Here is a 23,799-nt window from a genome sequence, read left to right as displayed (position 1 = left end):
CCTCATTGCTTCTGCCCAGCCAGCCTCAAAGAGCTGGTTCCCTGCAGTGGAGACGGCCCAGGGCTTCCTTGTGAAGCTGAGTCTCGCACACACACACACACACACACACACACACACACAGCCCAGCCAAGACCCTCACGCCCATCCCGGGTCACCTAACCTCTCGGCCAGCTTCCCCACCTGAGACCGGAGGATGCGAGAAGGAAGAGCCTCGTGTGTTCTAGGCACACAGGCAGGGCTGTCAGAACCCCTGCCCTCCTCCCACCCCTGCTCTCCTGCCGGAGTCACCCTTCGGGGTCTCGGGACTAGAGAGAAGCTGAGTCCTGTCCTCTGCAACGGCTCTGCTCGCCCCCTCTCAGCGGACGCCCTGATGTGTTCCGGGGGGCCCTCATCACCGTCTGGCGTCCCTGGGACAGCCAGGCCAGCGAGCATTGTCCCGAGCGGACTCAGAGAGTGGCCTGAGCGCCCCGCCTGGCTCAGCCTGGCCTCGTTAGCGCAACGCGGGGCGCGGCCAGCCCCACAAACTACGGGGTGCTTCTGGGCTGGTGACAGAGGTGCACAATACCTCCGGGAAGCCACACCTGGCACAGGTGCTCTGGGCAGCCCCCCCTCAGAGGGCTTTCCAGAACCACTGCCCAATTGTCGCAGGAGGGGCCGGGACCTCTGTGATGTAAGAGTGGCGAAGCAACCGCACCCAGATTCCGGAGCCTTCTGGCCCCACCCGAGTTCCCAGAGACACAGGCCAGGCACCAGCGAGCTGTGAGGAGAATGCAGGGTCCCAGGGGCCCATCTCCTCCGCCTGACCTGCCCAGACACACCTGGGTGGCGCTGGGCTCTGAGGAGACAACAGGAAGGCTTTGTTCCTGGCCTGGCTGAGACTCTCTCTCCCGGCCACTCCAGGAAGAGACCTGCCCTTTCAGGGACTCAGTTTATGGTGGAGGGAGGGGGACAGACAATCAGCGCTCACCCTCAGCGAGACAAGCAGGAGTCAACAAGGCCGCGAGACCCCCACCGTGTCCCAGAGACCTGTGCCACCGGGCTTTTATTTATGAAGTGACAGCTGGAGGCCATCGCTTCCCGGGCTGGTGGGATCAGGGGTGCGGCACTCACGGGCCTCCCTTGTGTCACAGGCCCCTCAGAGCAGGAGCCTGGGCCCCTGGGGATGCCTTCCACCAACGCCTCCCAGGACTTAGGGCTCCTGGGCCAGACTCTCCACAGAAGCAGATAGTTTTCGTCAGGTAAACACTCGGGGGGGGTGGCGGTGGGGGGGGGTTAGGCTCCCATCAGCAAAGAGCAGGAGGGGTGTGCCAAAGGGACACCGGGGTCCGGGCTCACCGCACTGGGGGCTCGAGAGCGGGTCAGGGGAGTGTCCTGTAAGGTGCAGCCGCCTGCCGGGTGACAGGGCCAGAGGAGGTGCAGGGAGGGCAGGTGCCCGCCTTGAAACGCAAAAGCCCCTATCCTTGCCCAGGGCATGGAAGGCCACACCTCAGAAAGGCACCGGGCCTGGTCAGGGCTGGCAGGAGGCAGGTGGGAAGGGGACCCCCACCCAGCCTCCTGGCTCTGGCCTCCCAGAAAGTTCCTCTTTGCATCACCAGGGTCCAGACACCAATGCAGATCCACCCCAGATGGTCAGCTCTCCCCGGTCACCGAAGTTTCACCGTCCCCTACGCGAAGGCCCTTCTCTTACCTTTGCTAGAGCATCCACTATGCACACCAGCGGCTGCTTCGCAGGATATTTGGCCACGTCCCACTCAAAGTGGGTCACGAAGGATGTTAAGTCGACTGGAAGAAACACATTTCAACAAATGAGCGGGGCTCTCCCCACCTGGTGGAGACCAAGGTTGCCACACCCCCGGGGCCAAGCATCCCCCCTTGAACCGAGAGAAGCTGGAGGGCAGGCTGGGGACCCTGGGAAGACACTGTCCCCGGGGGGAAGCAGGGCACCGAGGCAGCGGGCTGGCCTTCGGCAAGGACCCGCAGCAGCACCCACAGCCCCTCTGGAAAGCCCGCCACCAGCCCCAGGGCCGCTGGACCCGGCGCACTCCTGTACCCCAAACTCTCTCCCAGAGATGTGCAGTGGGGAGATCCCGCTCTCCCAAGAGGAGAGCTTCTGAGGGCCGGCTGATTCCCCGTCTTTTCCTGCTGTGTAGGACACACACCCCTGCTGGGTTATTGTTCTGTTTTGAAGTACCTCCAAGATAAGACTCGCCAGAGAGCCTCCGGCCAACCCTCCAAGACCACAGAGCCAGGTAGGGTGCCGCCTGCCCTCAGGGCGAGCTGCCTTCTCGCCTCCCTCGCCCAAGCCCTGGACGGAGTGGATTTCCACACACGTGGCTGTTTTAAAGAAGGCGTGTCGAACCCTGGCAAAATCCTAGAAGCTGCGACTGCTGTTTCTACCACCCGGGGTGGGGGTGCCCTGGTCGCTGTCTGTCCTTTATATAAAAGTCTATATACAGGGAGTAGACGAAGTCGATGTTTTCTCACCACGTGTCCCTTCTCCCCTTACTTTCTCCAGAAACAAACCTGAACCTGCCGCCCTCGGGAGGTTTCTAGTTCCCTAATCGGCCGCGGGCGGAGGAAGGAGCTCTGGAGTTTGAGGTCAGACAAGCCACACTGAGTGGGCCTGGGCTGATCCCGAGACCCGGGGGCCTCGAGCACATTAGCATCTAAGTCCCTTTGCACCTCAGTCTCCTGACCTGAGAAATGGGGCAGGGAAAGGAGGCCACACGGCCCTCCGAGCGCCTCCTTTTCAGATCAGCTCCATGCACACTTAGGGAGTGCTCCCGGGGGCCAGCTGCTGGAGACACCCAGCCCATTCTCCTTCCAGTAAGTCAGGTCAGCCTATGCGATGCTGACACAGCCCCCCAGGATCCCGTGAGCCTGTGCAAGACCAGCCTTCCTATGCTAGATTCTCACCCCGGGATACGTGCACGCCTGCCCTTCCCAGTACGTCCTTGGGCGGATAAAAGGGACACTTTTGCTCACTCGAAGGTCAGTCACTTACGCTGAACGTCAGCGCGCTACCCTGAGGGGAGGAACAGACCACACCCCCTAATTTCAAGGTGCTCAGTTTCTTAGAGAGACAGCCAGGCAAACGTCACACCACAGTGAGCGGCAACAGAGTGTATCAGGGTGCTAAGGGTGGGAGAGACGGTGTCTAGCTCCCAGGGAGGGCACGGAGGGCGGCACACGGGAGCTGGGGGTGACCCGAGTTTGCCACGTGGCCAGCGGGGGAGGGCGCTGGGTGTTAGCGGAGGGCGCCTGGGGGACATCCTGTGTGGGGCATGGGAATCTCTGGGACAACCCGGTGGAGCAGGAGGGCCAGGGCAGGGTCATGGAAGGCGGCATCTGCACTTTCTCCCTGTGGCGAGCAAGACACTGGGGCGCAGCTACGGAGCCCCCCATGATGTGCCAGAGATCGGCCCCACGTCGACTCCAACAGCGGGGCTGAAGAGGTCACCGAGCGGGCCGGGACACCAAGCATCCAGCGGCTACGCAGCCAGTCAAGGGCACGCACACGCTGGGGTTTCTGGGGGCTTTGCGGGAGAGAGGTGCAGGCGTGGGAGACAAGAAGGCGCAGCTAAGAGGGGCCACAGCTCTGGGTGCAGAAAAGGGAGGGCCGGCCCAGCAGGGTGCAGGCACCATGGGCCACCAAGGAGGCCAGGTGGAGGGAGGGGACATGCATTCAGCCGGGCAGCATGGGACGGGGCAGAGGGGAGAGGAGGTGGGCTCAACCAGGGGCAAGTTCGAGGCTGATAATGACCGCAGGCGACTCCCCAGGAGGCACGTGGAAATGAAACGGGGCTCGGAGGAGCGACCCAGCCCTGGCGGCAGAGGTATGAGCGCACAGGAAGTTGCAAGCGCCTTATATAAGGACGCCGTCACCGCCCATGACAGCCGTGAGGGTGGGGGACGCTGACTGCCCACCTTGGCCAGGACACAGGAATTACTTCATTCAACCGAGCTTTCAACCCTATTAAGTACTGTTATCTTCCCCACCTTAGAGGTGAGGGGATGGGCACAGGGTAGTTACCTAAGTAACACCCACTATGAGATGAGACGGTGACCGCGGAGCACGTGAAGGACCACGGTCCCCCGCGGCCCACCCACCGTCAGGTCACAGCTCCCCTGCGGGGGAGCAGGGGGCTCGTGGCCCATCTGCGCAAGAACCACATGCTGATGCGTCTGGGTCACTCGCACCTAGAAGATGGCCTTCAGACTCCCACGGTGCCGGAATAGACAAGAGGCACCAACGTGGGGCCCTGATCGGATAGGACAAGCGTCCTTATAAGGAGAGACACCAGAGATCGATCCCTCTCTCTCTCTCCCTCCCCATGGGCTCACACCAAGGACGCAGCAAAGGAACCAACCTCCCGGCACCTTGACCTTGGACTTCCAGCTTCCAGAACTGTGGGAGATAAATGGCTGCTGTGTAAGCACCGCCCCCCCCACCCCAACCCCAGTCTGTGGTATTGTGTTATGACACTTTGAGCTAGTACAGATGTGGGGATAAATCTGGTATTAATATGGGTTTGGGAACTGCCACACTCCGGCAGGGAACGATTTGTGCAAGGGTGCGGGCCAGGGAGGAACAGAACAAGCATCTGAATTATGGGGGGGGGGGGGGTGCAGTCAGAGGCAGAACCAGAAGGTCGAGAAGGACTCCTCCTGGGGCAGCCGATCCCACTTATGGAGCCCTGGCAAGGGCCACGAATGCCGGCCACATGCTGTCCACACCCATCACCTCTGGTGACAACATGGTCTGAGGCCGGTCCTCTGTCTCAAAAAGCCACGGCCCCCTTGGGTCTGCCCATCCTTCCAATACGGCAGCCTTCTGCCTGCCCAGGGAAGAACCGCCTCCCCTCCCCTGGCTGAGGTCAGAGAGGCCTGGCCTCCAAGGGAGCAACTCGGGGCTGGGGCTGTTGGCCAAGGTCGAGGTCAGACCGTCAACAGCAGCTCGTGAGCAACCGTGATGTCCTCTCAGAACCCAAACAAGGCCTTCCCGGCAGGCAGAACGAGGGACCTGTGACCACAGGGGCTGCCGGTCAGCCAGCCAGATCTCCAGGTGTTTGTGACTTCCGTCACGTTCTAGGGTCTGCGCCAGGCAGGGGTGTGCTTGCCCCGCTTCTGCTACAATCCAAAGCATCCCTGTCCTTCCAGCCTCAAAGCTCGGTTGGGGACAGAGGACAAGCAGAAACACGAGATGCCGCAGCCAGGCTAGGAGCCCGTGAGGGGATGAAGTCCACTGACAGGTGAGAACCACCAAGACCCAGACAGGTGACCTGCCAAGGTCCAGGACCAGGTCTGACCGCTCCAGGGCTGCTGCGGCCGCTGGCTGACCGGGCAGCGCTGCCCCACCCCCTCCCGCCGGGAGATGGCTTAAACCCCACCTACTGGGGGCAACACTGAGCTTTCCAGTTAATCGTGTCAGTAGCTAGTTCCGTGGGTGTCCTGCAGAAGAAAAAGGAAAAGGTTTCCCAGCCCAAACGATATCAGGAAAACCTGAGCCAAAGTCAGTCTGAACAGAGGTCTTGACTGCAGTACTTTTCAGAGCCTTTACACATTGTGAATGTCAGGAGTCCTTGGCAGGAACACTGCTGTAGAGCCCTTGACCTTTATTTGCACAGGGCTGGTTACAGAACAAGGCTTAGAAGCTCTGGTCTCAGAAGTCACAGGGACCCGATTCACTGGCGGGGGTTGGGGAGCTGGAGACAATGAAGCAGATTATGTAAACAAATAAAGCTGAATTTCCGGGGCACCTCGGTGGCTCAGTCGGTTAAGCGTCCGACTTCGGCTCAGGTCATGATCTCGAGGTCCGTGAGTTCGAGCCCCGCGTCGGGCTCTGTGCTGACAGCTCGGAGCCTGGAGCCTGCTTTGGATTCTGTGTCTCCCTCTCTCTCTCCGCCCCTCCCCTGCTCATGCTCTGTCTCTCTGTCTCAAAAATAAATAAAAACATTAAAAAAAAAAATCTTAAGCTGAATTTCCTCCTCCCGAGATGAGAGGTGGCCGGCCCTCAGAGTAGCTGCCATCTACACTGGGGATGGGGATAGTGGAGTGATGGCCTCTAGTTCTAAGTAACGTGAATTTTGAGTAGAATATAAGCATCCTGATTGCTATTTACGTATTTATTTTATTTTTCCTGACTGCTATTGTAATGTGAGCTTGAATCCTCATGCCTTAAAGACCAGGTTTTGATGCAGAACAGGAGCTCTCTACCTTAAGTCACCTCTTCAGTCTAGTCACCTGCTGGAAAATAAGTCCAGCTGATCAATGAAACAAAATAATTTTTCATCAGCGCCAGCAAGAAATTTCCACGTAAACAAACGGATGGCATGTGGAAAGGTATTTGGAGAAGTGCCAATCGGTAAAGATTTGTGCTCATCCCGAATGGGTTGGCTGGCCTTAATTCCACCAGTTTGAGCCAGTTGGAGAAAACCCAAAGCAAAGGGCTCCTTCTTTCTAACGCTGAAGCCAGGAGTGGCCCGTTCGGGTGCAGGGGCTCCCCCAGGAGGCTCAGGAGAAGAAGGGTCCTCGGCCGAGTGAACCCCCTCAGGGCCACGCAAAGCTAAGCCTGACGTTTGAGCCGCCAGGGTCCACCAAGCAACCGGCTTCCAAGGGCGGGCAGGAGAGGGGACACTGAGGACAGACATCCAAGCGAAAGATGCAGAAGTCCGCCTTGAACTCGAGAGCCAGGGCACTCCCCACCCCTGGAGGCATGCAGTGCTCGGGCGGGAAGGCAGGGCAGGCACGAGAGGGAGGGAAGAGGAACGCAACCGGCGATGGGTCGTACGGATACGGTGACCAAGGTGCCAGGGTGTTCCTCGAGAAATCCCCCGTGACCCCATCACCGCACCCCTACGACCAGGGGAGAATCCACCTTCCCGGGGGCATGCGGGCATCACACCAGGCACACTCACGGCAAACAACGCATAACCTACTCTTTAAACATTTCAGTTTTTCCTTCAAACCTGCAACGAAATGAGGGGAGGGCGGTTATTCCACTGCGTTAACGCACGAAGCCAAGTTCAGGTTGGGGAGTACGAGCGTTCCCATTTGTCCAGTTAAGCAAGCAAACAACACGGCCTTTTATGGGGTTCCCAAGAGGGGACAGTGAACACGAACTGATGTGTAACGAGTGACAGAAGTGTTAACTACAGAATAACACGCGCAGCACCCGCGCACACATACAGCCACACGTTTAACGACCTCCACGGAGTTTCAGCACCGAGTTCTAAAGTTCCCAAAGCCTCAGAGTTTCTGTCGTGCACATTGTAAGTGCACTCAGTCGGTACACGATTCAGGGGCCTGAATGTCTCCGGAATCCGAAGGTCTCTACTGGACCACAGGGGAGACGGACGTTCAAAACGCGAACACAGGACACAGAGCAGTTTTGGTCTCTCTCGAGTAGCTACTGGGCACGATGAAGACTGAAGTTGGAGGCTTTCCTCAGCCCCTCAAGGCATTTTCCAGTGTGGCGACAGGGATAAATGGGTGGGGCAGGGGTGGGAGGGGTGGGGGAAACGGATGGAATTTTCCACGCCGGATAAGAGCACAAACTGACAGACGTGGCGGGTAGGCCAAACAACCGTTAGCCCCCACCGACCCCGTTCTCCCTTCCGATTTCTACAGGGTAAGAAACGCCAGGTTCTGGGGCTTTAGAAAGGCCGCCGCTGGACCACAGACGTGCCCAGGGGCATCTCTTCAAACCAGTCGTGCTGCTGGGCTCAAAACAGCGAGCACGGCCCTGTCCGACGTGTCAACTCAGACGCTCCGCGGGGGCTCGTAACATTTCAGCACGGCCAGGGCCACCGATGGGCTAGAAGCGGCTGGGAGAGCCCCGGCTAAGGACATTCCAGCGACCTACCTCCGTTGGCCAGGAGGTTCTCCGGAACCTTCCCCTTGGAGTCTTCCATAACTTCTACCACGCTCTGGGCCATCCTCTTTATGAGGCTTCGGGAAAAGAACAAGAGACCATTAGACCAGGAACGTGCCCTCCGAATTCTCACGCTGGGTGCCGCCCTCTGGGGAACCGTGGGGCAATATGCAGGCAGACACTTAAAATGTGAACAGTCTTTGAACCAGTATTTCCACTTCTGAGAAAGTAGCTTAAGGAAATAGGACAACCAGAAAAAAAACAAAACACCGTTCTGAATAAAAAGATGTCCTTCCCCAGCACCGCTGCTGACAGTGGAGAACCGGAAACCACGAGAAGATTCAACAATGGGGGATTGTTGGAGGAAATGATGGTATATCCAACGGAGGGATTATTAGGCATCCGTTGGAAATAAGGTTTACAAAGAACTCCTAACGTGTAGAACAAGGCATGTATTATAATCTTCCGTGGAAAAAAGCCCCAAGGTCCTAATTTATGCAGACAGCGTGGCTGTGACCATGTGAAAGCGTTCTTCTAACTTTGCGTATTTCCGATCCTAATCCGTAATGATAATTCGGATCATCGTAATGATAACTGAATTAATACTGAGTATAGTTCAGGATTGCTTTTATAATGAGAAAATCAAAACTGTTTAAGTCTCCAGCAAGGATCCCAAAGGATTCAGAAAGTATGAGAAAGGACGGTGGGCTGGCAGAGCATAAGGTTGTCAAAATCACTGTTGTATACCTGAAACTGATGTAACATTTAAGGATCCAGGAAAGAATAAAACCAAACAAAAAAGGTCTCCTCCCTCCAACCAAAAACAAAGTATGAGAAAAGAAAGGGAAGTACAGGATTTCAAGGCAGAAGGACTCAAATTCCCACGGCTCTGCCAATTACCAAATGTGTCATTCGTTTCTCTGTTTTGGTTTTAATTTTTTTAATATTTAATTTTTGAGAGAGTGCGAGCGCGCAAGCGGGGGAGGGGCAGAGAGCAGGGGACAGAGGATCCCAAGCGGGCTCTGCATGGACAGCAGAGAGCCCAATGCGGGGCTCGAACTCACGAACCGTGAGATCACGACCTGAGCTGAAGCCAGACGCTTAACCGACTAAGCCACCCAGGGGCCCCTGTTTTGTTTTTAGTTTTTAAGTAGGCTTCATGTCCAACGTGGGGCTCGAACTCACAGACCTGAGATCAAGAGTCGCATCCTCCACCGACGGAGCCAGCCAGGTGCCCCTTGTAGGTGTTTTTTTTTTTTTTTTTTCCTTTTTCTTTTTAGTAATCTCCACACCCAAGGTGGGGCTCAAACCCATGACCCTGAGATCAAGAGTCACACGGTCTTCCGGCTGAGCCAGCCAGGCACCCCCAAACGTGTGATTTCGACCTCATTTATTCCATCTCTTTGTGCCTCAGTCCTTTTATCTGGAGGATGCGGAGTACGGCCCATTTTGCAGGATTATCACACATATGAATGCAACAACATATTAATACAACATATTAATCAGACACCGCGTATCTAGGAGCAAGTGTCTGCTCCTAGAGGCTGAGCAGTGAGGAGTCGGATCAGAAAACAAGCCAAACTAGGACCCAAGTCTAAAAGCCCTGAAGACCCAAATATCTGCCTTAGGCGCCCCCCGCCCCCGCCCCCCGCCCACACCTTCCCTTGGCTCCCATGAGGGAGGCCGCGCCTGCAGGCAGCATGGATCAGGTCACTGAACTCCAGATGGGGAACATGGCCCTTCTGCTCTTGCAGACACTGGCCGTGTTGGCCGCTCAGAGCATGAGGCCAGGGGGCTGGGGACCAACACAGGAAACTGAGTCAGAAGGGCACCGAGAGGCCCCGGATAAAATGAAGAGAGGGAGGGCGGAAAGAAGAGAGGGAGGGAGGGAGGGAGGGAGGGAGGAAGCTGGTCTCCTAGCAGAGTGACATGTATTCGTGGTCAAAATTGGAAAAAATATCAGAAAAAAGAACGACCGTTTTCCTCCACCCAAGAGGAAACACGCACTTTCATTCCGGTGGGTTTCCGAAGCCTTAACTCTTCTACAGTGTATGTGGCTTGAGGTTTTCCGTCCATAACACCGACTAGTTAGTGGAGTCTACCGGGCACCCCATTCTCTCATCCTTATCTCCTTCGATCCCCGCAAACACGCTAGAGACGGGCATTATCCCATTTTACAGATGAGGCCCAGAGAAGTAAATCGGCCCCACCCGCCCAGTCCGGCTGAGGACTCCCAGGCTCTCAGCCACCCGGTCACGCGGCCGTCTCTACAGTCCCCGAGACCCATCCTGGGCTCAAGTCTTTACGAACGTGTTGGGAATTTCCTAGAATCGTAGCTCGCCTCTTACTGATCATAACTAATGAGAATTCTTTTGCCAATGCGTCATTACCCAACGGATCTGTTTCTTCGGCCATAAAGTGGAGATGATGCTGTGCCTCTCACGGGGCTATTTGTGGAGTCTGATGCAACGCACGTGATGTTCCAGGCGCGGGGAGTTTGTGGCAAACGTCTCCAGTTGTGTTCGAAGCAGCCTGGTGGACCGCCTCCGGGCTCTCTGCCCACCCCCCCCCCGGCTCGTGGGGACATCAGGGTGGGCAGGGGACAGGGTCAGAAACCTCTCCCCTCCCTTCCCCTGCAGCCTAGGGCTGTGACAATGCCTCCCCATCTGCCTGGCTTCGTACACCGTCCCTTGTGGGTCACCTACAGCCCCCACACAAGTGTCTGTCCCTTTACCAATGGGCTCTCCTCAAATTCTCCTAATGTGAGTGTCTTTCCGTTATCTGTAGAGACTGGCTCGACACGTTCATTCATCCGTTTGCGCATTCATGTGGCAAATTCCATACATTAAGCAACTGTGTGCCCAGCGCTTTCATAACGCCATGGACCAAACAGAGTCCCTGCTCCCTGGAAGCTTCTATCCTAATGCCGTCAACAGCTCCTCTGTGATGCTTTGAAGTAATTATCAGTCACCCCGACCACAATGCCGCTGCTCAGGAAATGTTTGTTGGGTGAATAAACGAACTCTTTTTAAAAAGAGGAACCGACCAGCAAAAAAAAAAAAACCACAAAAAAACCCCAAAAACCAGCAAAGGGCATGAACACGCTATTCACAGAAGACAAAAACAGGCCATTCGTAGAGTCCACGAATCTATGAAAAGAGGTCCAGCCCTCCTCAGCGCCTAAGTAACACGCACCCTTCCTTCCAGGTCAACCTAAAAAGAGAACTCACTCACCATTTCGGTGATGGCGTTTTGCCTGCTCCCGATTCTAGCCTGTGTGAAGCTTTTAACAATAACCAGGATGGCCACACGCCTGCCCTCGGGCGGGTACACGACCACGGAACATCTCAGAATAACGTGGTCCGGTAAAGCCTAGCTGCTGGAAAGATCACTCACAGCACATAACAAAAAGGGCCCCGGCTTAGCAGTGACGATTAACTACAGTCACCGGGAAACCGTGGCATTACGGAATCAGAGCGCTTGTCTTCTTGGAAGGAGCCTGAGAGTCTGCGTGATGTCTCCCTTTGGCGACGCTCCAGTCCACTGCGAACACGTTTTCAGGACCAGAGCTTCCCGTTCCTGATGTCTCTTGCGTGGCATTTCGCTGCGTGACTGTATCACAACTACTTCTCCTGGACACGGGGGTCGGTTCCCTGTGATCGCATGTCGCCACGCCACACACGTCTCGCACGCTTGTGTAGGCGGAATAAGTTGTTACAGAAGAACTCCTGTCATAAAGGGTACGGACGTTTACAATTTTAACAAACGGGCCAAGCCACTCTCCGGACAGACAGAGGCAGTCTACGCTCCCACCAGCGACGGACAAGAGTGCCCGCTTCCCTGAACCTTCGCCAACGTTAGGCATCATGAGCGTTCAATCTCTGCCAATCTGATAGCTGAAAATTTTTATCTCATGGTTGCCGTGACGTGCGTCTCTTTGATCGTGAGTGAGGCTGGCCGTCTTTGCAGAGGTTCACGGACTCTACAGACGGCCTGGTTTCTTCTGTGGCCGGCCCACCCAAGCCCTTTGCCGGTTTTTCTGCTGCCTTGTTCCCCTTTTTAAAAAAAAAAGAAAACCGACTTGTAAGAGCTCTTAAGGATCTCAGGAACTCAGCTGCCGAGACAGTGCTTTGAGTCAGGTAACATCCTCACTTCGAAGGTGAAGACGTGAAGACTTACGTGGCTGAAAGGGGCCCTACACAGGGTGACAGGTGTCCACGCAGAAACCGATCCCAAATCTACACGACTCCAGAGTCCATGCTCCTCATTGCCAGCTTATACCACGCTCTGGAGCTCTCCTCCAGAGGACCTGACAAAAATGTGCACTGATCCAAAAGGGAAGATGTACAGATCGTGTTTTTAATCAAAAAAGCAAACTGCTGGGGCGCCTGTGTGGCTGAGCCGGTTAAGTGTTGGACTTTGGCTCAGGTCACGATCTCACGGTTTGTGAGTTCAGGCCCCACGTCGGGGCCTGTGCTGACAGTTCAGAACCCGGATCCTGCTTCGGATTCTGTGTCTCCTCCTCTCTCCCTGTGCCTCCCGTGCTCGTGCTCTGTCTCTGTCTCTCAATAACAAATAAACATTTAAAAAAAAAAAAAAAAAAGCAAACTGCAAACACCGTGTCATCTTGATTGGGGTGTTGGGTACCTCGGTGTCTGTCTCTGTGATGTAACCATTTGGGAGTCTGGAGTCTACGGAAGGCCGAGACCTTAAATCGTGGTTAACTTGCTCATCAGTTTCCGCTCTCAGCACAGTGGCAGCGACCCCCTTCCCATCCCCCAGCCGCATGGCAGGCACCTGTGTGTTCCTGGAATGACTTGTTCACAGTCTATGGGAGCCAGGGTGGCCATAAGCGACCCTGTCCTCAAGACACTGAGGATCTGTGCTCCGATCGCTGCTTGTGATCACACAGGTACAAACAGGGGGTGATCACTGTTGTTGTACCTCCCTGCACTGTGCAAGCTCCTCCCCCTTCAGCTACAGAGACCTCCAAGGGGTTTAAAGAGCTTCTCTTCCCTTCATTTTCCTTTTTCTCATGTGGCAGTCAGACACGAAGACTAGGACATTCAAAAACAACCGTGTACATGGGAAACATTAGAAAATGAGTGTTCAAATCCAGGGAAGGGCTCAGAAGACACCTGTGGCGACTGTATCTTTACACGTCAGGCTGATCCTTGGCACAAAGACAACAATTTAAAATAAACACAAGCAGGGCGCCTGGGTGGCTCAGTTGGTTAAGCGTCCGACTTCGGCTCAGGGCACGATCTCACGGTTCGTGAGTTCGAGCCCTGCGTCGGGCTCTGTGCTGACAGCTCAGAGCCCGGAGCCTGCTTTGGGTTCTGTGTCTCCCTCTGTCTCTGTCTTTCCCCCGCTCACACTGTCTCTCTCTGTCTCTCAAAAAATGAATAAATGTTAAAAAAAAAAAAAAACTTTAAATAAACATAAGCAAAACTAATAACAAAAAACAGCAAATCCAGGGAGGGAGGAGGATATGATTTCCAGAGTTACCACATCATTAGACTCAAATGTCCAGTGTTCAAGAAAAAAAATCACAGGGCATTCAAAGAAGCAGGAAAGTACTGCTCATTCAGAGGAAAGAAATGAAGGAATGTAACATGATGGCAGATCTACCAGACAACGACTTTAAAGCAACTGTTTCAAAGATGCTCAAAGAACTAAAAGATGATGAGATGAACCTTAAGGAAGCAAGCTATGAGCAAAACAGAAATATCCATAAAGAGACAGAAAATCCAAAATAACAAAGAAAAGCACCAAAAAAAAAAAAAAAAAAAAATTCTAGAGCTGAAAAATACAGTACCTGAAATGAAAAATCCACTAGAGGGACTCCCAGGCAGATTCAAGCAGAAAGACTCATCAAACGAGAAGACAGGATACAGAGAGTATCAAGTCTGAGGAATAGAAAGACCAAAGATTGAAGAAAAGTAAACAGAGGTTAAGGAACCTGTGGGCCCCATCCAGCAGCCAATATATGCATTGTGGGAGTCCCAAAAGAAGGAGAGAGAGAAAGGGGTGGGAGACCATTTGAAAAAATAAGAACAAAGCTGAAGGACTTATACTTCCTGATTACAAAACTCACTACAAACCTACAGTAGTGAAAACAGTGTGGTACTGGCATAAAGACAGACAAACAGACCAATGGAATACAACAGAGACCCCAGAAATAAACCCTCAGATACATCCTCAAATGATTTTTGACAAAGACGTCAACACCATTCAATGGGGGAAAGGACAGCTGTTTCAACACAGAGTGCTGGGGAAGCTGGAGATCCACACATAAAAGACTGAAGTTGGAGCCCTATCTCACACCATATATACAAATTAACTCAAAACAGAACAAAGACTTGGACCCCTACCTCACACCATATATAAAAATTAACTCAAAACAGGACAAAGACTTGGACCCTTACCTCACACCATATATAAAAATTAACTCAAAATATCACTAATCAGCACTAATGGCATGGAGGGAACAAAAAATGGCTCAAAAACATTTAGAATAAAAGCTCAACCTCACTCGCTGTGAAATATTTTTCACTTATCATAGTGGCATATTGAAAGGATTTATGATTTCAGCACTGGCAAGTACTCTGGGAAACAGGAATACCAATGCCCTGTGGATACAAGGTGTTAATCGGTACAGCCTAGTTACAGAGTACTTTCAGAACAGCCATCAAAAGTTTTTAACACATAAGATACTTTTGCCCAGCAATTTCACTTCCGGGAATTGGTTCTTCTGATAATCTTGCTCCTGTGCACAAAACCATCTACACAGAGATGCAAAAGACATCTCTATGGTACCAGCAAGGGACCCAGGTGATAAAAATGGATCACCAAGAAGTCTCTAAAAAGGAAGGAGGAAGCGGGGTGCCTGGGTGGCTCAGTCGGTTGAGCATCCAACTTCGACTCAGGTCATGATCTCGTGGTTCGTGAGTTCGAGCCCCACGTTGGGCTCTGTGCTGACAGCTCAGAGCCTGGAGCCTGCTTCAGATTCTGTGTCTCCCTCTCTCTCTGCCCCTCCTCCACTCATGCTCTCTCTTTCAAAAAAAACATTAAAAAAAAAAAAAAAAGGAAGGAGGAAGGTCTTTTATGGATTGCCATGAAAGGTTGTACATCTTTGGGTATAAGGGGAAAAAAAATAGGGGCACCTGGGTGGTTCAGTCAGTTAAGCATCTGACTTCGGTTCAGGTCATGATCTCGCGGTTTGTGGGTTTGAGCCCCACATTGGTCTCTGTGCTGACAGTTCAGAGCCTGGAGCCCGCTTCGGATTCTGTGTCTCCCTCTCTCTCTGCCACCCTCCCCCCTGCCCCTTCCCCACTCTTGCTCTCTCTCTCTCAAAAATAAATAAACATTAAAAAAAAACATTTTTTAAGGGGAAAAGAATAATAAATAATACCTATAGGTATGGTCCCATTTTTGTAAAAACAAAAACAAAAGCCATAAAACTACACGCTTGTATCATGCATGGAAAAGTCCATAAAGATTGACACTGTATTGTTGAAATGGTTTCCCTTACGGAATAGAACTGCAGAGGTGGGATCCGGATTTTAAAACTACCAGCCATGTATTAATAATAAAGCAAGAATTATGGTAGTGCAAACGAACAAAGCAATGAGTAAATGAAGTATTAAACTCAAGGGCATGCTGCCTGGGCTCAGCTGGTTAAGATTTCTTTCAAATTAACCTTGCCAGTCAAATGGGGAGCCAAGGGGAGAAAGTGAGAAAGATGGGGACGGGGAGGTGGGGGCATCACCCAGGTGTGAGGCAGGGCAGGTAGGGAACTGACGGGGCGAGGGGGGGGTCCCTTCAGGAGCTGGGCAGGCAGAATCCAGATGCTAGAACCCCAGGGGAGGGGCGGGAAGAGGTCGGGAAAGAAGGGCTGCCTGGGCCCGGTGTGCAATGAAAATGCTCTTTCTTTCTGAGAACACTGTGTGGCACCTCTCAGCGCTGCTGATTTCCGGACCCCGAGATCCAAGGGGGCTGTTCCCTCCGGCCCTTGGGACCCAGGATAACTCAAGCGCTGAGAGCACAGTAGGACAAAGACCCCTGAGATCTCTGTCTCCCTCCTCTCCTCCTCCCGAAATCCCACGCTCACCCGACCGGCTGTCATGAAGGGCCCCAGGGCCCTTCCAGACCCTTCTTGGATGGACAACGGACACACAGGAGAGGACTAATCTCCACTCACCGGAACGCCCCTGGCCCAGGACCCAAGCACAGAGGACAATCTTCCTAAAGGGTAGCCCCACTGCAACCACGCACAGCAAAGCTTCATGTGTTTCCTCCTTCCAGAGCGCCCCTGTGGGCCCAGCTTTCATCATGGCGCCCCCCTTCGGCCGGAGGTCGGCTCCCACCTGCCCCACCCCTGGCCTTGTGGAAAGACAGGCTGAGTCTCACCCGCCCAGTTCGCTGCGGAGTGTGGTTATCAGGTTCCGAGGCCCTGAGTGCTTCCCTGGGAAGCAGAACAGAGGGCCTTCCCCCCTTCCCCGGGTTTTCTGGATAATTCAGGCAAAAGCAGACTGAGGTTGGTGTGGTTTTCAGAATTACTCCAAGCCTGGGCGTTGAGGGCCAACAGGTGACTGGGAGGGTCGGAGGGAGTTTCCATAGGGTTTTGAAGCAAGAGTAGCAATAACTTGTCTCTAGTGAGCTGTCCTCGGGCCTCAGGCACTTTGTGTACATGTATGTTTCCATAAACCAATGACAGAGGAGGCGAGGCCATGGTGAGCTCAGGAAACTGAGGTTCAGAGAGACGAAGACACTTGCCCAAGGGCCCTCTGCTGGTGGCCTTGACATCAGCTAGTACCGCCCCCCTACCCCGCCCCTACTGCAAGCCTCTGTCCACGGCAAGAACTGCTCTCAGCGCACCAGCGGCTAATGTGTCCCTCTCTGGATAATCAAAACCCCAAGCACACCCCGCGGAGGAGGGGGGGGGGGAGGGGCTCTGACTCTGATAGGTCCAGCCTCCCTTTGCAGCCACACAGAAGCCCTGAGAAGTGAGGCCCACAAGCTTCCGCACAGCTGGTGACTCACAGAGCCCCTGGGCACCTCACCCCGCTCCTTTGTCTCTGCTTCCTCCTCGGTGGCCACAGGACAATGAAATCAACATGCCTTGCAGCAATGATCAGGAATAAGTGACTGGACTGTGATTCTGTGACTTTCTTTTAATAAATATAAAGATCCAATGAGGCCTCTGAGAAGGTTTCCCACTCGGGGCTCTGGAGGGCTCTGGCCACAGAGATACGATGCTTTGAATTCTGACCTTGCTTCTTAGAAACTGGGAGTTGCAATAAGGGACCAATACTCTCCATCCTTAGAGGGATCCCCTCTGCGCACCGTTTGTAAAGCCATTCAGCAAGATTCGCCATCGTTCCAAATAGAATTTGCTTTGGCCAAGTTGGCATTACGCAGCTGGATTTACCCACACGGTCGTTGATGATCCTTGGTTCTCTTCAAAAACCAGTCTACCCTCAGAGAAAATTTGCTCCCTAAGAGGCCATGGCCAAGGAAGGCCCCTTGTTCTGAAGGGTTACTGAAATGCTCCGGGGTCCCACAGCCTTTGAGGGGTAACCAGGCAGTCCCCTAAGCGCCTGGCTTAGAAGAGAGACTGGGATTTGTTCAAGGTCTGGAGCATTTTCCAGAAAGTCAGTCCACCCAGCAGCCCAGGCACCGTGCCCAACTGCAGGGGTCCCACCCCCACGGGGCTGGGCCCAGCGCCCACAGTGTGAACAGCCGCCCCAGAGCGGTCCAACCTGCGGCCCGCCCCAGAGGACGAAGGCACAAAGGCCAGAGCCCGCAAATCACAAAACCCAGTGGCTGACGCGCACCTGAAAATATGCTTCCTCTCGCGGGTTACCGAGAAATACGCATTAAAACAATCACACCTCATTTTCATTTCGCCAGGTAAACGACAGGACTGTTTCGAGGCAGTAAACTAACAAGGGTATGATGAAACAGGACTTCCTGGCAATCTCATTGGAGAACAATTTAGCCATATGTACAAACCGCTTTAAATATGCCTACATCCTTTGACCCGGTAATTCCACTTTTGGAAATGCCGCTGTAGGAGGCAGCCAAAAATGTGGCTGAAGATGTACGTGATGATGTTAATCAGGGTGTTATGAGAATAGAATGAAGTAAGTGTTTTACTACCACGAAAAAGAAAAACTTAAAGAAGCCGTCCCTCCATTAAAAATCCTTGACAATAGAGTCACGCCTAGGTAGGGTGACGAGAATATGGTCTGCCCACAATGGTAACTAAATGGTTAGTTTACCATCGTGTGGGGCCCCGGATGGAAGGGCCTTCAGAGACCCAGGAGAGATGGGGACTTATTTGAGGTCACACGGCCCGGAGGTAGCCGACCGGGGTAAAAATAAGACCTCAGGTTTACACTAAGAAAGTGGATTTAAATTTTTTTTTTTTTAAACGTTTTATTTATTTTTGAGACAGAGAGAGAGACAGAGCATGAACGGGGGAGGGGCAGAGAGAGAGGGAGACACAGAATCGGAAGCAGGCTCCAGGCTCTGAGCCAGCAGCCCAGAGCCCGACGCGGGGCTCAAACTCACGGACCGCGAGATCGTGACCCGAGCTGAAGTCGGACGCTTAACCGACTGAGCCACCCAGGCGCCCCAGAAAGTGGATTTAATAACAATGTTCTTTCATAAAACCTCTTCTTGGGGGCGCCTGGGTGGCTCAGTCGGTTAAGCGTCCGACTTCGGCTCAGGTTGTGATCTCACAGTTCATGGGTTCAAGCCCCACATCAGGCTCTGTGCTGACCGCTCAGAGCCTGGAGCCTGCTTCGGATTCCGTGTCTCCCCTCTCTCTGCCCCTCCCCTGCTCACGCTCTGTCTCTCTCTGTCTCTCAATAATAAATAAATGTTAAAAACCAAACAAACAAACCCTCTTCTCATTTAAATTCCTTGTCTCTTTGCACTACGATAATTTTTTTTTTTTTTAATGAAAAGAAAGCAAACATTGTTTGCAAATGTTCAGGCAAACATTTTCTCAAGGCCACAGAGTGGGGGCCTCCCAGCCACTCTGACGACGACGGGACTCCCCTCATGGTCAATCACCTTCTAGGGCCCGTCAACACACATTTCATGGTAAATCGGCAGGGAAGGTGTTACTTCTCTTGGTTTATCTGAAAACACCCAGGCTTTCTATTTGCATGAAATGCCCCAAACAGGCAAATCCATACAGCAAGTGGTTTGGGGGGATGGAGGAGGGAGGGGGTGGTGGCGAATAGGCACAGGGCTTCCTTCTGAGATGATGAGAAGGTTCTGCAACCAGATGGTGGTGACGGCTGCATTACTTTGGAAATACACCAGAGACCAATGACTAGCGCACATCGAAGGGGTGAATATTCCGGTGTGTGAATTATATCTTAATTTTTCAGAACACGCCCCAGCCTTTCTCTTGGCTTTGAGGGTGAAGACCCAGTCTGGAGGAGAATGTCAAGGACGGATTTGGCCCTTTAGGCTGGATGTCACCACCTTCTCCTAAGCTCCTTGGCTCTGCTCCTTCCTTTTCCATCACCGCTATAATTTTATGGTTCCCACAAACCTGCCTGAGCCCTGTCCTGGGTCACTGTCCGAGGCGGGCCACGTCATCCTTCTCCAACTTTCCTTCAATGGCTTCCTCTCTGGTTGTCTTGCCTCGCTCAGTCTGGACCCCCCCTGTTCTATCCTGTCAACGGCAACCAGAGGGATCTCTAAAAATATACAGCTTAGCGTGCCATTGGGCCATTTCAACTACGGCCGCGGTTTTCCAAGAAGTTCAAATATTGATGTTCAAGCTTCTGAGCAGAGTTTACAAAGAATGCTCCTGCCTGTCTGGTCTTCTCCTTCCCCACCCACTCACCACTGCCTGTCCCGTGCCAGCCTCCTCTGCAGGCACCCGGAATATCTTGAGCCACCTGGATGCTGCTCACCCTTTGTGACAACAGCCCAAGTGCCCCTCCTTGTGGCAATTCCACCCCTAACAAACACAAGAGAGCATCGGATAACGCCCCCACCCAGTACATGCTGCTTCTTGCCCTCAATAGAAACACACGGTCCATTATGTCCCAGGCAATATTATGCGGGAGTGCTAGTGAACAAAGTGACCATAGTTGCTGCCCCCATGGGGCTCCCTAGAAACTGCCCTCCACCATAGCAGTTATCATACCGTCAGAAGTGTTGGTTTCCTCATCTGGGTGCTCCGTCAAAACAAAGAGAGCTCTGAAAAATTACGAATTGGACGACTACCAGCTCCAAGGAAAATACAGTGGTTCCTGGAAAACGCACAGATGCCCAGCAAATGCTGGCATTCGCCTTAAGATGTGAAGCAGGATGTTGGACCGGTGCTCCTCAGAGCCATCATGGTCCTCCCCCATTTTTGCTTTGTCCACGTGTCACACGGGATTGAAATGATCTCTACAGTCATCTACCTCTTCTCCCAGAATGTGATCTTTTCAAAGAATGGCCATTTCCTTAAACAACAGCAACTTAGTATTCCCCATGTCCACAAAATTCTAAGTACTCAATGCAACTGAAATAGTAAGCCTAGCCCATGACAAGGGGGCCATGTCCTGGGACCACAGGGGACCCCAGGCTTTAGAAGGTCCCCAGGTGACCTTCCTCCAAGCCACATCCATCCCATAGGGCCAGGAAGCAATCCAAAGGTTTGAGGGTCAAAGGGGATGTGTGTACCCACACTCTGTGTACCCAGGACCCCAGCTGCCTCAACGGGTAGGTATTTACCTAAGAGAAATTAAAAACATACGCCAACGCAAAGATTTTACATGAATGTTCATGACAGCTTTCTTTTTAATAGTCCCAAACTGGAAGGCATCTAAGTGTCCCCCACCAGGTAAATGGATAAAGAAATTGGGGCTTACCCATAAAATAGAATATTACTCAGCAGTTAAAAAATGACTGTTAATAGACACACGACAACATGGATAAATCTCAAATAATGATGTGGCATGGAAAACCCAGACCAAAAAAAGAAGAGTACACACCATCTCATTCTTTTCATACAAATGTTCTACAAGACGCCAACAGTCTTATAGGGACAGAAAGCGTATCAGCGTTCAAACTGCTGAGAAGGAAACTGATCACAGAGAGGCACAAAGAAACTTTGCGGGGGAAGGATATGTTCATTATCTTGACTGTGGCGGTGGCTTCACAGATGTGTGTGTCTCAAAACTCATCAAATTGTCCACTTTGAAAACTTGCTATCTATGGCTTATCTTTTGTCTACATAGAGCCATTAAAAAAAAAAAAAAAAAAAGCAACTATACCCAGGCAGCGTTACTGAGCTGTCAAGTTCATAAAAACCCAACATTTGACAACACGCTTTATGAGAACGGGTTAGGGAGATGCGGCCTGTCCTTCATTGCGGGTGGAAAGGCAAAAGGGTCAACCCAGAGACATCTGGCAACATCTGTCAAAATTACAAAAGCATAGGACCCTCAGACCCAGCAGTCTGCCTCTGAGAATTCGTCCTGCAGATACATGCACACTCTCTCCCATGCAGAGTAATGGTAAAGGTGCAAGATTATATCCCGAGGCACCGTTGCCAAGAGCCCCCTTCCCCTTCAGAGTAAATAAGCCAGTGCCCACCTTGGGGCTGGTCAATAAACTATGGGACCGTCCCCATGTGGAATGCTGGCTAGCTTAAAAAGAGAGAAAGCTCTTTATGGACCAACAGGAGAAATCTCCCAGCATATAATGCTAAGTGAGAAATCAGCAAGATACACCCCAGCACATGTGGAGAACTACTTTGTGTTTAAAAAGGGAAACAATACAGATATATACTGGAATTTTCTTGCGTTTGCATTAGGAAGCACTGAAAATGTATTGAAGCAACTCATAAAACTGGCTTTCTTCAGCAGAGGCCAGGGAAGGGGTCACCCAGGGGGGAGAGTGCAAGGGAGACTTCTCATTGTTTTTATCTTTGATGCATGTGAATGTATTACCTGCTCAGAAAAAAAAAAAAAATTTATTATAAACTTTCTAATCTCCATTTAGAGTCCCTGGTCTTGAGATCAACTTCCTAGAAATGCGTTAAGATTGAACAGGGTTGGGGCCCTGGGTGGCTCAGTCGGTTGAGCGTCCGGCTTCAGCTCAGGTCACGATCTCAAGGTTCAGGAGTTCGAGCCCCGCGTCGGGCTCTGTGCTGACAGCGCGGAGCCTGGAGCCTGCTTCGGATTCTGTGTCTCCCTCTCTCTCCGCCCCACCCCACCTTGCGCTCTCTGTCTCTCAAAAATGAGTAAGTGTTAAAAAATATTGTTTTTAACTTGCCCCTCCAGCCCCTGAATATCAGGGGAGTATAAGTGGCTGCCATCCACGTAAGGTGTGACGAGCCAACTCAGAGCACAGGGTGAACGTGGTTGGGCTGAGGTCCGGAGGACAGTGGAGCCCTAGGGTCCCAGGATCGGGAGAGATCCCAGATGCAAGTAAGCGTCTTCCACTAGAATTAGCCTCCAAAGGATTATTTTGTGGATTTCACAATGTTGCCTCAGGCTGACCCTGACCCCAGGCCTGCTGCACACAAAGCGGCCAGCCGGCATTCCTTCCTTCCCTGCTGGCGGGACTTCTGGTTTGGTGAGAGCTCCCAGGAGCTGGGGGGTGGGGGCGGGGACTGTCAGGTACTGGGCCACCTCAGGCAAAGCAGAGATCGCCACAGCAGGGCCCCCGAGGAAGGGATAAAGGCAGGGCAGGCACGGGGGAAGCTAACCGAGCCATGTGCCAAAGCCTCTGGCTGGGGCAGGCAGAGAAGCAGGTGCACGGGGCTCAGGCCTGACACTCATCAGCCACGTGACGTTGCACACACAACTCCACTCCGTGCGCGTCAATATTCTCGTCTATAACGGGAGGATAGTCACGCCGTCCGCAGGGCTGTGGCGAAGATTTCATAAGAAATAGAGAACTGAGCAGTGCCCGATACGGTGCCTGGCACCCAGCGAGCGATCCGTGAACGGCACCTGCCAGAACAGGGTGGTGGAGAACTCAAGACCGAAAACAACACAAACAGAGGCACACAGGACATCAAGTGCAGCCCTCGGCGGAGGCCCCAGTGTCAGAGCTTTTTGGCATCCGGCAAGAACGGCAAACCGCGCCCTGTATGAACACGTGGACACAGCAGGTATGAAAATCATTGATGACTGTCGTTTCTACACACACGTATGTTGAGCCTGAATCCCAGGCTCAGCCCAGTGCTCTCGATACAATGAGAACAAGAGAACCAGGCAACCGCGGAACGCTCAGAAAAAGCAGCAAGATAGGAGGTCACAAGAGCCCTTCGAATGTCCGAAGATGGAAACAGCACTGACTTCACACTGAAAATGCAGATTTTCGGGCCCCACCCAGACCTACTGACTCAGAAATTCTGGAGGAGTCAGTAATCTATTTCTTTCTTCCTTCCTTCCTTCCTTCCTTCCTTCCTTCCTTCCTTCTTTCCTTCCTTCCTTCCTTCCTTTCTTTTTAATGTTTATTTCTGACAGAGAGAGAGGCAGACTGCAAGTGGGGGAGGGGCAGAGAGAGAGGGAGACACAGAACCCGAAGCAGGCTCCAGGCTCTGAGCCGTCAGCCCAGAGCCCGATGCAGGGCTTGAACCCACAAACCGTGAGGTCATGACTACAGCTGAAGTCGAATGCTTAACTGACCGAGCCGCCCAGGCGCCCCCAGGAATCTATTTCTTAGCAAACCTTCCAGATGAGTCTGATGCACCCGGCAGTTTAAGAGCCACTGATTTAAGTGTCTGGAAGTGACGTGCCAAGCGTGGTCTGCAACCCAGCAGCACAGTATGACTGCAGAGCTTGTAAGAAACGTTGAATCCCAGGGGCGCCTGGGCGGCTCAGTCGGTTAAGCATCCAACTTCAGCTCGGGTCATGATCTCACGGTTCGTGAGTTCGATCCCTGTGTTGGGC

At 52.8% G+C, this 23,799-nt stretch overlaps 1 protein-coding gene and 1 long non-coding RNA gene across 9 annotated transcripts in view; one reads left to right on the top strand and one right to left on the bottom strand.

Annotated features, from left to right (window-relative positions):
* The window catches only part of ATP6V1C2 (ATPase H+ transporting V1 subunit C2), a 52,909-nt gene that overhangs the window by 17,327 nt on the left and 11,783 nt on the right, over positions 1-23,799 (bottom strand). For 4 of the 7 annotated variants that reach the window (XM_060648496.2, XM_060648512.2, XM_060648521.2 and 1 more), the window contains exons 4-6: positions 7,865-7,950; positions 6,939-6,968; positions 1,688-1,782 (exon numbers count right to left, since the gene is read on the bottom strand). In XM_060648496.2, the coding sequence (XP_060504479.1) occupies positions 1,688-1,782; positions 6,939-6,968; positions 7,865-7,950 (211 nt within the window). The remainder of the gene's footprint in view (positions 1-1,687; positions 1,783-6,938; positions 6,969-7,864; positions 7,951-23,799) is intronic. The other 3 variants (XM_060648506.2, XM_060648530.2, XM_060648486.2) reach the window with 1 other exon arrangement.
* Positions 706-6,286, top strand: LOC132689098 (uncharacterized). 2 transcript variants are annotated; one of them, XR_013554819.2, is made up of 7 exons: positions 706-1,238; positions 1,596-1,840; positions 2,151-2,598; positions 2,828-4,254; positions 4,351-4,432; positions 5,161-5,252; positions 5,800-6,285. It is a non-coding gene; the product is annotated as an uncharacterized LOC132689098 (long non-coding RNA). The 2 variants fall into 2 exon arrangements; XR_009614855.3 differs by having other exon boundaries at positions 2,828-4,432; positions 5,800-6,286.

Source organism: Panthera onca, chromosome A3 (assembly GCF_046562875.1).
Source record: "Panthera onca isolate mPanOnc1 chromosome A3, mPanOnc1 haplotype 2, whole genome shotgun sequence".
Lineage (NCBI taxonomy): Eukaryota > Metazoa > Chordata > Mammalia > Carnivora > Felidae > Panthera > Panthera onca.
Note: the sequence above shows the minus strand (reverse complement) of the source record. Positions and strands in the feature narration are given on the sequence as shown.